General features: G+C 39.7%; 1 protein-coding gene across 1 annotated transcript; it reads right to left on the bottom strand.

Annotated features, from left to right (window-relative positions):
- Nucleotides 1–16,402: 16,402 nt before the first annotated feature.
- Nucleotides 16,403–16,951, bottom strand: LOC130461816 (uncharacterized). The gene has a single exon (XM_056830042.1). The coding sequence runs from the start codon at nucleotides 16,949–16,951 to the stop codon at nucleotides 16,403–16,405; it is 549 nt and encodes a 182-aa protein (XP_056686020.1).

Raw genomic sequence — 16,951 nt, 5'->3', positions numbered from 1 at the left:
TTTTAATCATAGGTATCAAATTAAATTATAATTAATTATGAAAATCAAATTAATTCTAAATTATTCTAATTTTCAACAAATTAATCATAATTACAAATTAGATTGCATAATTAACAAGGCTAGGCATTCAAACTTGTTAAACATATACAGTAGGTCAATCAAAAATTCAAGATTTATCAACAAGAATCGCAAATATTTAATTTAACATCTTAAATTTACGAAATTTTGCATTCGAAAAACTAAAACCTTCGAAAAGTCATAGCTAGGCTTCGAATTTGAGAATTCTGGGTTCGGCAGAAAAATACTAATTTTGTCAAAATTTTAGAATGCCTTTTACATGCGGAATTGACACAAAAAATACTCGATTTGGATGAGTAACGAAGAACCTGCCGAAAAATTGCGTACGTATAATTAAATAAACACAATTTGCAATTAATTAACAATTACGAAAATTAATCACCCCTTTTAATTCTTGCAAATTTGTAATATTTAACCATGTTCATGCAATTTAGATGATGAAAATAATAAGATGCTCTGATACCACTGTTAGGTTATGATACATATGACAATTCATAAATCATGCGGAAAAACCATTTAGCCAGGAATACATATTATTTACACATAATCATATAGCATAGTTTAGATGCATACTCTTTGTTGCGTGCCTTCCCTAGCTGCGCCCGAACCGAACAAGAACAAGTCTTTAGGACTCCAAGTGTCGTCCCTCCGTAGATAGTCCACAGCACGTCCGGATCCGCCTTAAGATTGACCAACTAGAATCGCCCTTAAGGTACTAATAATTTTCGGCACTTTTAGGCAAGGAATGTGACTGAATTTTTCTCTCAAAAACTCACTTTGAATACTTGAATAATCTATGTAAATATGTGACCCTAGGCACCTATTTATAGAGTTATGGAAAAGGTTTTGGAATCCTATTAGGATACTAATTTATTTAATTATAACCCTACTAGGACTCTAATTAAATAATCATTATCTAATAGTTTTAGGATTTAATCATATTTCGAATCCCGATTGCTTCAGGATTCCCGCACAAGCATTGCACTAGCACCGTACACCCGCGCAAGCCTTGCGGCCCACGCTAGGCGCACAGCGCTCGGCCCACTGTTGTGCTCTCGCGCGCGTGCCCCAGGCCTTGGCTGGGCCTAGCCTTGCGCTGGGCCTGGTCGAGGCTTGGCATGCGATGGTGCGTGTTGGCTCGCTGGGCGATGGCCTGGCTTCGTGTTGGGCCTTCGTCTAGCGGGCCTCGTCCGATGCTAATTCGTACGATACGCTTCCGATTAAATTCCCGATTCCGGAATTCATTTCCGATACGAACAATATTTAATATTTCCGATTCCGGAATCAATTTCCGTTTCGAACAAATATTCAATATTTCCGTTTCCGGAATTATTTTCCGATTCCGATAATATTTCCGATTCTGACAATATTTCCGTTTCCGGCAATATTTCCGATTCCGGCAATATTTCCATTTCCGATAATATTTTCGATACGTACCATGTTTCCGTTTCCGGCAACATCTACGACTTGGATAATATTTATATTTCCGATACGATCCATATTTCCGTTTCCGGCAATATCATTGTTTCCGGAGTATTCATTTCTTGCCTGTGACGATCTCAGCTCCCACTGAAACCAAGATCCGTCGATTCCGAATATCCATAGATGGAGTATTTAATGCCATTAAATACTTGATCCGTTTACGTACTATTTGTGTGACCCTACGGGTTCAGTCAAGAGTAAGCTGTGGATTAATATCATTAATTCCACTTGAACTGAAGCGGCCTCTAGCTAGGCATTCAGCTCACTTGATCTCACTGAATTATTAACTTGTTAATTTATACTGAACCGCATATATTAGACTTATCATTGAATGCATACTTGGACCAAGGGCATCATTTCCTTCATAAAGCACGTAGTCAACAAAAGCTGAGTACTTACAAGGCTAGAGTGAAAGAAAACTATAAACATGCATCACTCGCTAAAATACTAATCCACACGCAAAAGCCATTTAATAAATAACAAACAATTCATGAATACAAGACTCGACTCTTGACTCACAATTTAATTAGAATAAGCTTCGAACGGGCCAAAAGAAGTTCCCATAAAAGGAAGGGTGTTGGGAGCCCACCAAACACCATAATAAATAATATAATGAATATCGGACCATACCGAGTGTCGGGCCATACCGACGGAATTCCAGCGCGTAAATTAAATGAAACAACGTCTTGTATCATTAATAGGAGATCGAGTTTTCCGGCAAGTCTTCCCCCATTGTTCATACTCGAGGTATATACGTTACAAGAGTTTTGAAGCTTGTTCTGGTTGCACTTTACGTTTATTAATATTTTATTAATAGCAAACTCAAGACTCAAACAAATATACATTTAATAAATGACAACCAAAACAATCTCATTTTAATCCTTTAGGACTTGTGATCAATCAATCAAGACGTAGTGAAATTACTACCAAGTTCCTTCTCACAAAAGGTGAGATTCCCAATTATGTTTGTTAACATGAGGGTTGTTCCCTAGCACGACAAATCTTAATTCATTTCATATAAAGTATTCCCAATTGAACCCTACATGTGCGGTGGCTTACGTGAGCGAACCCTTCACATGCGGTAAAATAAATAGTACAACGAGGTACGAATAATTGGCTCAAAAGTATGTTAGACATCCCGTACAATAGCATAACAATAAATAATACATCCCTTGCATGTGAAACAAACCATACATGCATAAATATTGAACAACATGATTGACAATGAAATCCATACTCACAATAGTCCCAACATGCTTGTTCAATCAACAAATCAATAACTCCAATAATAATAATTCACATGATCGTTCACCAAATCAAATTTGAATTCACCAAGTTCACGTAATATAATGCACATCAATAAATAATCATGTAATGTCCCTTGACAAATAATGTGATCGCCCGAGACTTGTACGTACCTTGAATATCTAAGCATAGGGGCCACTTTGCAAACACGATCACTCACTTAGAAATCACCTCCTATCATCAAAATAATGAAACCTTAATTATTTCCATATTCATTAAATTTCCAGCAACTTTTATGAAATATAAAACCTTGACGAAATTAGAATTTAATCGTTCTTTAATAAATTAATCGTCTCAATTTGAAAAACTACTCCCTAGTATGAAAACATACTTTTTCCACCCTTAAAATCAATAAAAATTGACACTTCAAACCTTTTTATAAATCTGAAAATATAATTGATTTTCATAATTAAATCAATCACCTAATTATGCTAATCAATTGACCCTTTAGGTCTAGGTTAAAATCCTAACTTTAATTCTCCAATAAAACCAATTTAACATCATAAAAATCAAGTCTTTATTAAATAAACAAATCTGAAATTTCATACTTTAATAATTAAAATACGCCTCAAGAATCAAAACATGTAAATCATTACAATACGGTGTTCATAACCGTTTCCCATCATTTTAATTATTCAAAACAATAATAATAATATAATTTGAAATACGGAATTGAAATAGAATAGGTAAGGAAGAAGAGAATCATACCAATCCGGCCTATAGCACGGAACAATCACGAATGAAATGTGATTGGGCGAAAAATTGAACAAACAAACAAAAACACACACACACACACACAATGCGTGTGTGCGCGCGCGGACGAAGGGTGAAGGCAGCAGCGGTGCGCGCTGGGCGCGGCACGCGAGCGGGGTGAGGGGTGTGCTGGGCGAGCAAGAGAGAGGGGTGTGCGTGTGGTTGGGCGAGAGGGGCAGCAGCGCAAGACAACAACAACAGCAGTAGCGCGCAAGGGGAAGGGGAGCAGCGTTGGCTGCGAGCGAGGGAGCAAGGCACGACGAGCACGCTGCTCGGTCGTGTGCAGGTGAGGGGAGCCGGGCACAAGGGAGAGGAGAGAGAGAGGAGTGTTGGGCAAGTAAAGGAGGAAGGGTTTAATGAAAAATAAGGGGATCATTTAATGAGGAGAGTCCTACTTATAGGCTCCCAAATCCCTAATTGGCTAGGCTTAGGAATTTGATATTGGGCTTAGCAATTAAATGATTGGGCTAGCTTTAGAGTTTAGAATTAAATTCTTTTGATTAGGCTCGATTAATTAAAACGAGTTGGACTTTTATTTAAAAACCCAAACCTTTAAAATTACTTGCGACTCCATTAAATTTCCCGACTTGAAAATTAAATTTGTTTCATAATTAATTAAAATAATAAATATTCTAATTAATTAAAAATACATTTAAATAATATTTAAATGCGAAATAAATTCTAAAAATCATAAAATGCTTTATAAATATAATAAAATATATTTATAATTATTATAAAAATACGAGGTATTACATTCTGGGTGAGAGGGTCGATCTTGTCCATGAATTCTTGGCTCCTCTTGCTGAAGGAAATAATGCCCTTGGTCCAAGTATGCATTCTATGTTAAGTCTAATAAATGCGGTTCAGTATTAATTAACAAGTTAATAATTCAGTGAGATCAAGTGAGCTGAATGCCTAGCTAGAGGCCGCTTCAGTTCAAGTGGAATTAATGATATTAATCCACAGCTTACTCTTGACTGAACCCGTAGGGTCACACAAATAGTACGTAAACGGATCAAGTATTTAATGGCATTAAATACTCCATCTATGAATATTCGGAACCGACGGATCTTGGTTTCAGTGGGAGCTAAGATCGTCACAGGCAAGAAATGAATACTCCGGAAACGATGATATTGCCGGAAACGGAAATATGGATCGTATCGGAAATATGAAAAGTCGTAGATGTTGCCGGAAACGGAAACATGGTACTTATCGGAAAATATTGTTGGAAATGGAAATATTACCAGAATCGGAAATATTGCCGGAAACGGAAATATTGTCAGAATCGGAAATATTACCGGAATCGGAAAATAATTCCGGAAACGGAAATATTAAATATTTGTTCGAAACGGAAATTAATTCCGGAATCGGAAATATTAAATATTGTTCGTATCGGAAATAGATTCCGGAAATGGAAATTTAATCGGAAGCGTATCGTACGAATTAGCATCGGACGAGGCCTGCCGGACGAAGGCCCAGCACGAAGCCAGGCCATCGCCCAGCAAGCACGCACGCCACAGCCCAGCGCGCACAAGGCCGCGCATGCGTGGGCCGCGCTGCGTGGGCTGCTGCTCGCATGCGTGGGCAGCCCTTGTGGCTGCCGTGTGTGTGTGAGTTTGAGCTCATGCGAGATTCCTGAATCTGCAAGAGTCAGTGTATGATTAAATGTCTATTCCTATTGGATAAATTGATTAAGTAGAATTCATGTAGAATTCTAATTCCAATTAATTCGCATCCTACTAGGATTACGATTCCTTTTCCATAACTCTATAAATAAAGGCCTAGGGGTCATAATTTATATACAAGTTTCAAAGTATTCAAAAGTGAGTTTTTTGAGAGAAAATTCAAACACCCATCTTGCCCCAAAAGTGCCGAATTTTCTGAGTACCTTAAGGGCGATTCTAGTTGGTCAATCTTAAGGCGGATCCGGACGTGCTGTGGACTTTCTACGGAGGGACGACACTTGGAGTCCTAAAAGACTTGTTCTTGTTCGGTTCGGGCGCAGCTAGGGAAGGCACGCAACAAAGAGTATGCATCTAAACTATGCTAAATGATTATGTGTAAATAATATGTTTCCTGGGTTAATGGTTGTTTCCGCATGATTTATGTAAATGTCATATGTATCATAACCTAACAGTGGTATCACGAGCCCCTTATTATTTTCATAATCTAAATTGCATGAACATGGTTAAATATTACAAATTTGCAAGAATTAAAAGGGGTGATTAATTTTCGTAATTGTTAATTAATTGCAAATTGCGTTTATTTAATTATATGTACGCAGTTTTTCGGCAGTTTCTTCATTACTCATCCGAATTGAGTGATTTTTGTGTCAATTCCGCATGTAAAAGGCATTCTAAAATTTTGACAAAAATAGTATTTTTCTGCCGAACCCAGAATTCTCAAATTCGAAGCCTAACTATGACTTTTCGGAGGTTTTAGTTTTTCGGATGCAAAATTTCGTAAATTTAAGATGTTAAATTAAATATTTGCGATTCTTGTTGATAAATCTTGAATTTTTGATTGACCTACTGCATATGTTTAACAAGTTTGAATGCCTAGTCTTGTTAATTATGCAATCTAATTTGTAATTATGATTAATTTGTTGAAAATTAGAATAATTTAGAATTAATTTGATTTTCATAATTAATTGTAATTTAATTAGAAACCTATGATTAAAAACCACCATAAAAATTGTAAATTTACGATAAATTTTAAATTTTTATGACCTAGACTTGAATCCATATCAATCGGAAATCAATTGGATAATAAATTTTCGATTTTTCGCCCTAAAATTATGAAATTAATATTATTTATTAATTTGTCATTAATTTTAAATATAAATTTTAAATTTTTATGCGATTCGTTCAAATAACTTGCACGCACGAAGCAATGGACGCTTCGTGTTACCCTTAAGGGGTGTTGTATAATGCGGGCATGCGACGACGAGCAAGGGAGCTCGTCGCCCGTGCGGCACGAATGCAATGAGCAAGGGCGTAGTGCACGAGCGCAAGGCAACAGCCTTGCCTTGTGTCGTGTGCCACGAGCAATGAACGTATGGGCATGGGCGAAGGGCGAGCCAAGGCAGTCGCGTGTGGGCAGCAAGCGAGCTGCGCCACAACGCGCGCTGCCTCGCACAAGTGCGCGCAGCCTCGCGCGCAGCGAGCGCAAGCTCGCGTGCCACGAGCGCTGCGCACAGCATCACTCGCGCACACAGCGCGCGACGTCGCCCGCCCAGCGAGCGATGTCGCGCACCAGCGAGCGATGGCTCGCGCGCGCGCAGCGAGCGATCTCGCGCGCCAGCGAGCGATGGCTCGCGCGCGCGCAGCGAGCGATCTCGCGCGCGCGCAGCGAGCGATCTCGCGCGCCAGCGAGCGATGGCTCGCGCGCACCAGCGAGCGATGCAGCGCCCCAGCGAGCGATGGCTCGCGCGCACCAGCGAGCGATCTCGCGCACCAGCGAGCGCGGTAACGCACGCGCGCTGCGAGCGATAGCTCGCGTGCGGTGGGCGCTGTGCGGAGGCTTGCGTATGGGACAGCAGCAGCTATGCAACGAGCGCATGGGCTGCGCGCACATGGCCAGCAATGGCTGTGTGCGTACAGCCCATGGGCGTGCAACGCGTAGGATGTTTGCGTTTCGATTAGATCGTTTTTGAATGTTTAATTTGAAAATTTCAGTTCACGTAATTTTAATTGATTTTAAAATTAATAATTTGAATTAATTTCTTGGATTTTAATTTTGAATATTATAATTATAATAAATGGCATTTATTCTAATTATTTTACTAAAATTAAAATCATAAATTAATTTAAATGTGACTGAAATTAAAATTAAATTTTTGGATTCAATTATAAATTTATATGAGCTTTAAATTTTAATTAAATTTGTATGTTTCCGGTTAGACTAGAAATACAATTTTATGTTTAAAATTAGTAAAGCATATGAATTTATTGGTTTGAGTGGGAGTGCTTTTAGTCATAAACTCTTGATTAGGTCTACAAATCCTTAAGGTTAAAACAACTCGATTAGAATTAATAAGGACTGAATAATTGGTAGATTATTGGTGACCTTGATTAATTGCTGCAAATGTTTACGTGATGCATAATGTGTTTTACTAACCAGCTATGTGGGCCATTCATGATAATGAATGGGTGAATGGTATATATTGTATATGTACTGTTTTGCAGGTTATGAAGTGACTAGTATGGCCCAAATAGGATAGAAAATATGGTCTGCGTACCATTAATTTGAATGTAATTGGTCTAAAGCACCAAAGTTATTTTTCAATTCAAATATGGTCTGCGTACCATCAAATAGTTGTAATTAGTTATAACTTATCCTATTTGAAGAAAATGGTGCCTCCCACGGAGATTTTCAAGACGGACTTTGAAGTCAAAGCTTCAAGATGAAGTCGGGCCATACTAGATCACAAATATCTTATGCATGTTCTAAGTTATTTATTGCTTTAAATATGTCTTAAAATGCATGAGATCAAAAGCTTGATTATGTTGCATGATTAAGGATTTTAGTTCACTTAAAATCTAACCAACATAGTAAGAGCCATAAGTTCCAAACTTAAAAATTGAGTTAAAAGGTGCCATGCCAAAATATACACTTGCTTGGATATCCTTTACATCAATCTAGTAATAGTTTTCGCTCAGCGAGGTGTTACTTATTGGTCCTAAAGGGGCAAGGTACACAAATAATTGTGAGTACATGTTAGTTTTGGTGAAACTCAACGATATAAGTAAGGAGTCCTTTTATGTCGTGGCAAATTCGATAGGTTTACCTAATAAGTTCTTAGACGTACCTATCAACCAAGAATAGTTTCTAGACTATTAGCAAAAGGCTTTTGCTTACCTAAGATGTTCTAGGATTAAGTCGACAAACTGTGCTTAGTTCTTCAATGATTTTAGGATCTTGGAATCATTTTATTCACACCTGCCGGAACACATAACTTGAATAAAATGCTTAATAAACATTGAATTATGCATGAATGCTAGAATTTAAGTTTATTAAGAGAAACTGTGAATGGTTATTTATTTGTTTATTCTTTTCAATTGTAGTTTTTAATATGGCAAACAACAATCAAAACATCATCATGGGTTCTGAGCTTATGGTCAAGCTGAACCTGACAAATTTTCTTGAATGGGAAGCTAAGCTAGTTGAAATAGTCAAACTCAATGGACTTGAGTATGTACTATCACATCCCATGCCAAGCTACTATGCCAGAGACATGACCCCTGAGAGATTTTACGCCTGGGATGCGGATCTCAAAAAGGTTATGAGTCTCATGCTGAACAATATCCCTGATGATTGGGCTAGAAGGTTTGTAGCCTATGAACCTTTTACGCTCATCAAGAATCTGAGGGATATCTGTCGTGGAAGTACGGAGGACAGGGACCTGAACGTCCATGAGTTGATTGAATCAATGTCTGGACTAAAGGTTAGTTCTCCCAACAGGTGTTATAGGATGGAGGTCCAAGAAACACATGTTCAGCTCCTTCGCACTAAACAGAGGGTAGGCGTCCCACTGAGGTTCCATGTGGATCTTATGTGTTCATATTTTGATCGCCTAAGTCTACTAGGAACACCAATAAGCGAAAGGATGGCAGTCTCTGTCTTGCTCAATTCACTACACAGTGGGTTTGGTCGCTTCAAGCAACAATACCTAAGTGAACCAAGAGAAGAAACAGTTGCAGAATTTATTCACCTTGTCAGAAAGGCTGAAATAGTACTGGACTGTGAAGCCAAGGATTTACTCAAGGCTAGAAAGAGACCATTCAAGAAAGGTGGAAAGTCCAAGGGCAATGCTAAATCAAAGCAGGACAAGTCCACATCAAGCTGTCTTTATTGTGATGGAATAGGCCATTACAAAAGAGAATGTCCAAAGCTAAAGGAAGATCAGAAGAACGGAACAGTCGTTCCATCTTCAGGTATTTTCGTTATAGACTGTATACTTGCTAATTCAACTTCTTGGGTATTAGATACAGGTTGTGGCTCACACTTATGTTCCAATCCACAGGGACTAAGAAGAAGTAGAAAGTTAAGCAAGGGAGAAGTCGACCTACGAGTGGGAAATGGAGCACGGATTGCTGCATTAGCCGTAGGAACTTACTATTTGTCGTTGCCCTCCGGGCTAGTTTTGGAACTGGAAGAATGTTTCCATGTTCCAAGTCTTACTAAAAACATCATTTCAGTTTCTTGCTTAGATGCTAAGGGATTTTCCTTTATAATAAAAGACAATAGTTGTTCGTTTTATTTTAAAGAGATGTTTTATGGATCTGCTAGATTAGTCAATGGACTTTATTTATTAGATCACGACAAACAAGTATATAACATAAATACCAAAAAGGCCAAAAAGGATGATTCAGATCTCACCTATCTGTGGCATTGTCGATTAGGCCATATAAACTTGAAACGCTTAGAAAGACTTCAAAGGGAAGGAATTCTAGAACCATTTTGACTTAGAGGATTATGGTAAATGCGAATCATGTTTACTTGGCAAAATGACAAAGCAACCTTTCTCTAAAGTTGGAGAAAGAGCAAATGAACTATTGGGTTTAATCCATACAGATGTATGTGGACCAATGAGTACAAATGCTAGAGGTGGTTTCAGCTACTTTATCACTTTCACTGATGACTTCAGTAGGTATGGTTATGTCTACCTAATGAAGCATAAGTCTGAATCCTTTGACAAATTCAAGGAATTTCAGAGTGAAGTAGAGAATCAATTAGGCAAGAAGATCAAGGCACTGCGGTCTGATAGAGGCGGTGAATATCTGAGCTATGAATTTGATGACCATCTGAAAGAATGTGGAATTCTATCAGAATTGACTCCTCCTGGAACACCACAATGGAACGGTGTGTCAGAACGGAGGAACAGAACCTTGCTAGACATGGTCAGGTCAATGATGGGTCAGGCCGAACTTCCATTAGAATTTTGGGGACATGCACTAAATACAGCTGCACTCACTATAAATAGAGCTCCGTCTAAAGCTGTCGAAAAGACTCCATACGAATTATGGTTTGGAAAGCCTCCAAATGTGTCTTTTCTTAAGATTTGGGGATGTGAAGTATACGTCAAACGATTAATTTCAGACAAACTTCATCCAAAATCTGACAAATGTATCCTTGTGGGCTATCCAAAGGAAACAAAGGGGTATTACTTCTACAATACATCTGAGAACAAAGTGTTTGTTGCTCGAGATGGTGTCTTTTTGGAGAAAGATCACATTTCCAAAATGACAAGTGGGAGAAAAGTAGACCTCGAAGAAATTCGAGTCGAACAACAAACTCTAGAGAATGCTCAAGATGACATTCAGGATGAAACTCAGAGATCTTTAGAAGAATCTGGTGAGAATCATGGTCAATCTAGAAATGTTACCCCGCGTAGATCGCAAAGATATAGATCTCAACCGGAAAGGTACTTAGGTATTTTGACGAACGAGAGCTATGACGTTCTATTACTTGAAAGTGATGAACCTGCGACTTACAAGCAAGCTATGACGAGCCCTAGCTCCAAGCAGTGGCAAGAAGCCATGCAATCTGAATTAGACTCCATGTCTGAAAACCAAGTATGGGATTTGGTCGATTTGCCAGATGGCTACCAAGCCATTGGAAGCAAATGGGTTTTCAAACTGAAAAAGGACAAGGATGGGAAACTTGAAGTTTTCAAAGCTAGATTGGTTGCGAAAGGTTACAGGCAAGTCCACGGTGTGGATTACGATGAAACCTTTTCACCAGTTGCAATGCTAAAGTCTATTCGAATAATATTAGCAATCGCTGCATATTACGATTACGAAATATGGCAGATGGATGTCAAAACTGCTTTCTTAAACGGCGTTTTAACAGAAACTGTGTTTATGACACAGCCTGAAGGTTTTGAGGATCCAAAGAATGCTAAAAAGGTATGCAAGCTAAAGAAGTCAATCTACGGATTGAAGCAGGCATCCAGGAGCTGGAATATACGTTTTGATGAAGCAGTCAGTGACTTTGGTTTCATCAAGAACGCGGACGAATCTTGTGTATACAAGAAGGTCAGTGGGAGCAAAATTGCTTTCCTAGTATTATATGTCGACGACATATTGCTTATCGGAAATGACATTCCTATGTTGAACTCTGTCAAGATTTGGCTTGGGAAATGTTTTTCGATGAAGGATCTAGGAGAAGCACAGTACATATTGGGCATCAAGATTTACAGAGATAGATCTAAAAAGATGATTGGACTTAGTCAAAGCACTTATATCAATAAGGTGCTTGATAGGTTCAAGATGGCGGACTCCAAGCGAGGCTACCTACCCATGTCTCATGGAATGACTCTAAGCAAGACTCAGTGCCCAAAAACACATGATGAGCGTAGACGAATGAATGGGATTCCATATGCATCATTGATTGGTTCAATAATGTATGCTATGATATGTACACGCCCGGATGTTGCGTACGCACTCAGTGCTACGAGCAGATACCAGTCAGACCCAGGAGAGGCGCATTGGACTGCTGCCAAGAATATTCTGAAGTACCTGAAAAGGCACAAAGATGACTTCCTGGTCTATGGTGGAGATGATGAATTAATTGTTAAAGGCTATACGGACGCAAGTTTCCAAACCGACAAAGATGATTTCAGATCACAGTCTGGGTTTGTCTTCTGCCTCAACGGAGGAGCAGTAAGCTGGAAAAGTGCTAAGCAAAGCACCATTGCGGATTCTACAACTGAAGCGGAGTACATTGCTGCACATGAAGCAGCAAAGGAAGCTATATGGCTAAGGAAGTTCATAGGAGAACTTGGTGTAGTCCCCTCCATTAAAGGACCAATAGCCCTGTATTGTGATAATAACGGAGCTATTGCACAGGCAAAAGAGCCTAGACACCACCAGAGAGTCAAGCATGTACTTCGTAGATTTCACCTTCTACGAGAGTTCGTTGAAAGAAAAGAAGTCGAGATAAGCAAAATTGGAACTGATGACAACATATCAGATCCATTAACTAAACCTCTGCCGCAAGCGAAGCACAACTCGCACACTGCAGCTATGGGAATCAAGCATATTGGAGAATGGCTTTGATGTCTCTGTTTAATGTTTTAAAGTTTTAGAGTTTAAATCTTTGTAAAACATTATTGGTTAATCATTCACAATAAATGAAAGAAATTCATTTTTCCATTTAATTTGTGGTTTATTAAATGATGAGTCCCTTCAACTTGACGATATATTCAACATAGACTGTCAGGACCAGTCCTGTGACTAAGAAATGTCTATCAAGTGAACTTGAATGTCAAAGGTTGAAAATGGTCCCTAGTCGGAGTTTTCTATAAAATTGGACGCATAGAAAACGTTAGACGATTAGAATGCAAGATGACTAGTAGTTCTGTTTCTTGAACTATGTGGACATGGCAATGTCATAATCATTTGCATAGATACTTACTTTGGGAAGACTAGTATCGGACAAGACCTATGAAACTTTACTGTAAGAGATGAAAGTCTGTCATAAGTAAATTTCATTAAATTATTAGACACTAAATCCTCAATACCTGAGTGATTTGAGATTACTTGTTTGAGAACTGGTTGCTTTGACGTTGACCAACCGTCGCACCGTAAAAGGAGGCTATAAAGGCAACGCTCAGGTAATCACCTATCAAACGAAGTCTAATCTCAAGATCGCAAGATTGGGATTGTCCTCCCATAAATCGGGATGAGATGCTTAAAAGTTGTACAAGGCCACTCGGAGAGCTAGAAACTGTGAAATGCAAGGTCGTGCTCGGATGAATCATAGGCTATGATTATCTGTTTATTTGATCAGTTGAACTCTGAAACCGAGGAACACCTCTGGACATAATAAGGATGACAACTCTTACCTTATGTTCAAGAGCAAGCATCGAGCGACAAAGGAATTAGGAAATGCACACTTGTCCCTAAGGACAAGTGGGAGACTGAAGGAAATAATGCCCTTGGTCCAAGTATGCATTCTATGTTAAGTCTAATAAATGCGGTTCAGTATTAATTAACAAGTTAATAATTCAGTGAGATCAAGTGAGCTGAATGCCTAGCTAGAGGCCGCTTCAGTTCAAGTGGAATTAATGATATTAATCCACAGCTTACTCTTGACTGAACCCGTAGGGTCACACAAATAGTACGTAAACGGATCAAGTATTTAATGGCATTAAATACTCCATCTATGAATATTCGGAACCGACGGATCTTGGTTTCAGTGGGAGCTAAGATCGTCACAGGCAAGAAATGAATACTCCGGAAACGATGATATTGCCGGAAACGGAAATATGGATCGTATCGGAAATATGAAAAGTCGTAGATGTTGCCGGAAACGGAAACATGGTACTTATCGGAAAATATTGTTGGAAATGGAAATATTACCAGAATCGGAAATATTGCCGGAAACGGAAATATTGTCAGAATCGGAAATATTACCGGAATCGGAAAATAATTCCGGAAACGGAAATATTAAATATTTGTTCGAAACGGAAATTAATTCCGGAATCGGAAATATTAAATATTGTTCGTATCGGAAATAGATTCCGGAAATGGAAATTTAATCGGAAGCGTATCGTACGAATTAGCATCGGACGAGGCCTGCCGGACGAAGGCCCAGCACGAAGCCAGGCCATCGCCCAGCAAGCACGCACGCCACAGCCCAGCGCGCACAAGGCCGCGCATGCGTGGGCCGCGCTGCGTGGGCTGCTGCTCGCATGCGTGGGCAGCCCTTGTGGCTGCCGTGTGTGTGTGAGTTTGAGCTCATGCGAGATTCCTGAATCTGCAAGAGTCAGTGTATGATTAAATGTCTATTCCTATTGGATAAATTGATTAAGTAGAATTCATGTAGAATTCTAATTCCAATTAATTCGCATCCTACTAGGATTACGATTCCTTTTCCATAACTCTATAAATAAAGGCCTAGGGGTCATAATTTATATACAAGTTTCAAAGTATTCAAAAGTGAGTTTTTTGAGAGAAAATTCAAACACCCATCTTGCCCCAAAAGTGCCGAATTTTCTGAGTACCTTAAGGGCGATTCTAGTTGGTCAATCTTAAGGCGGATCCGGACGTGCTGTGGACTTTCTACGGAGGGACGACACTTGGAGTCCTAAAAGACTTGTTCTTGTTCGGTTCGGGCGCAGCTAGGGAAGGCACGCAACAAAGAGTATGCATCTAAACTATGCTAAATGATTATGTGTAAATAATATGTTTCCTGGGTTAATGGTTGTTTCCGCATGATTTATGTAAATGTCATATGTATCATAACCTAACACTTGCTCCATAGGAACTTCTTCCTGACTACGAATTTCAGCTCCGTCTCGCAATCCCCTTCCTCTATCTCCTTCACAGAGAGGACCTTGATTTTCACATGTGGGACAACCTTTGTTGTTGATATCACCATCAGTGCATTTGTTCCCTCTCCAAAGGTCCCCTTAAGTGTATTCCTTGCTGAAAATTGCCAAGTTTTCCTCACTTGAGGTAGGATTGGGACGGGGTCGCTAAGAAACTCCAACTCCGGTGAGAAGACATTATGTCCCGATCTTGCCTCCTTGTTGTTCATCCACCACCTCACGAACTTCTCCAGAATAGGGGATAAAGCTTTCAGGGTTTTGAGGTCCGGCAAATGAAAGGTATCATCATACCTCCTTTTTTTGGCGACATTTCCATGTCGTTGAAGGGATGGTCTAGCCACTGCGGTTCCATCATTAATTGACGTACCGCCGGCGGGTTGACATCTATCCATTGAGAGGGTGTTCTAAGCGTGAACCTCATGTTGTTCACATGAAACTCCGGGTAGGCCGGGATCGGTGCCTCCTTGCACACATAGTGGTTGAGAGAGTGATCTACGGTGGGTTCGATGATCGGAAATGGGAAGTCGAGTGGGAGAGGTTGGAAGGGAAGAATGAACTTGGGGTTTGGTGTGTGGCGGCTCTTGGAGTATCGTTAGATGTAGGGTGGTGGTTTTGTGAGGTCGGTTTCCTCCGACTCGCTTCCAAGATCGATCATTTGTTCGTCCAAGGAATTCGACATCTTTAGATAGAGTGATGTTTTCTGGTTGGTTATTTTTTGAAAGAGGGAAGGAGGGAGATGGAAGGGGGAGAGAGGGTAGAGTTATGGCGTTTTGATTTGGTTTACTGCTGGGTTTTACTGTGGATGAGAAGGTGAAAGGTTCATTTTGGGTGGCTAGGATTGGTTTAGATGGCGGTGAAGAATGGAGGGTAGAGATTGGTTTAGATTGTGAGAATGTGATTGGTTTGAGTGGAGGTGGGAGTAAATGATGTGGGTGGGTATCAGTGTTCTTTCCAACTTCCAACTGGCTCGAGCTTGTTGGACTGGACTTGCTACCAACTTGGCCATTGGGCTTTTGTTTTTTGGGCTTTTGCAAGATCCTTCTTTTCCAATTGGGTTGACATCCTTGTTACAACCTTATGTACCAAGACCGTATGTTTTTTCAACGATCCGTTTATTTTCCTGTTTTGTCCTTTTTGCGGTTGTCCCTTCTCCTTTTTTTCTCTCTGCTTTTCACCTTCTTTTTTGTTTCCTTCTGCCATCCCACTTTTCAAAGCATCTCTTTTTGTTCTAATCTTGTCCGTTGCTCCCTTGCTGGAGACATGGATCTAAGGGTTTCCCGCTTCCTCCTTTTCACTAGCTTGTTGGGATTCTACCACGTGTTGCTCTGTTTTTTTGTTGGTTAAGAGTTCTTCTTCTTCATCGCCGTTCTTTCCTTATTTTCTGTCCACTGGTCTCTAAGGGCATCTCTCAGTTCCATGGCCAATTATTTTACACACACTGCAGAATTATGGGAATTCTTCATACTGAATCGTATGTTTAAAAGCTCTTAAACAAACGTTTTCCTTCCTCTGTTTTGCAAGGTCCAGTAGGACCTGGATTCTTGCAAACCTAACTTTGTTTTGTTCTATTGCGTTCATATATGTCTTGATAAAGCTCCCAATTTCGTTCGCAATTCTCTGCAAAATTGGTAAAGAGTGAAACTCAATTGGTAATTCTGGTAGCGACACCCAAACAAGGGATTTTGAGATAACCGCTTGAGACGGTTTGAACCCCGGTACCCATGGTTGGACAATTAACATGTATCCTGTAATGAACCATGGGCCATTTGAGAGAATTGCTTCTCTTGCTTCTTCTGATGGGACAGACACATTGTAGAAACCTCTTCCTAACGCAATGAGCTGCAATGGTTGTTGTAATTTCCAAATTCTCTGAAGAGATGTTTTCAAGAATTCCACCGAGAAGGATTTCCCAATTACCTTAATGATGAGGGAGTGAACCCATCGTTCTGAGATTGGAGAGGCTTTGTCTTGGTCTAAGCTTATAAAAGCTTCCAT

Source organism: Spinacia oleracea, chromosome 5, assembly GCF_020520425.1.
Source record: "Spinacia oleracea cultivar Varoflay chromosome 5, BTI_SOV_V1, whole genome shotgun sequence".
NCBI classification, from domain to species: domain Eukaryota; kingdom Viridiplantae; phylum Streptophyta; class Magnoliopsida; order Caryophyllales; family Amaranthaceae; genus Spinacia; species Spinacia oleracea.
Note: the sequence above shows the minus strand (reverse complement) of the source record. Positions and strands in the feature narration are given on the sequence as shown.

Bases quoted from the DNA above. Each gene is read 5' to 3' on its own strand.
- LOC130461816 (XM_056830042.1), bottom strand. From the start codon at position 16,951: ATGGAAGCTTTTATAAGCTTAGACCAAGACAAAGCCTCTCCAATCTCA.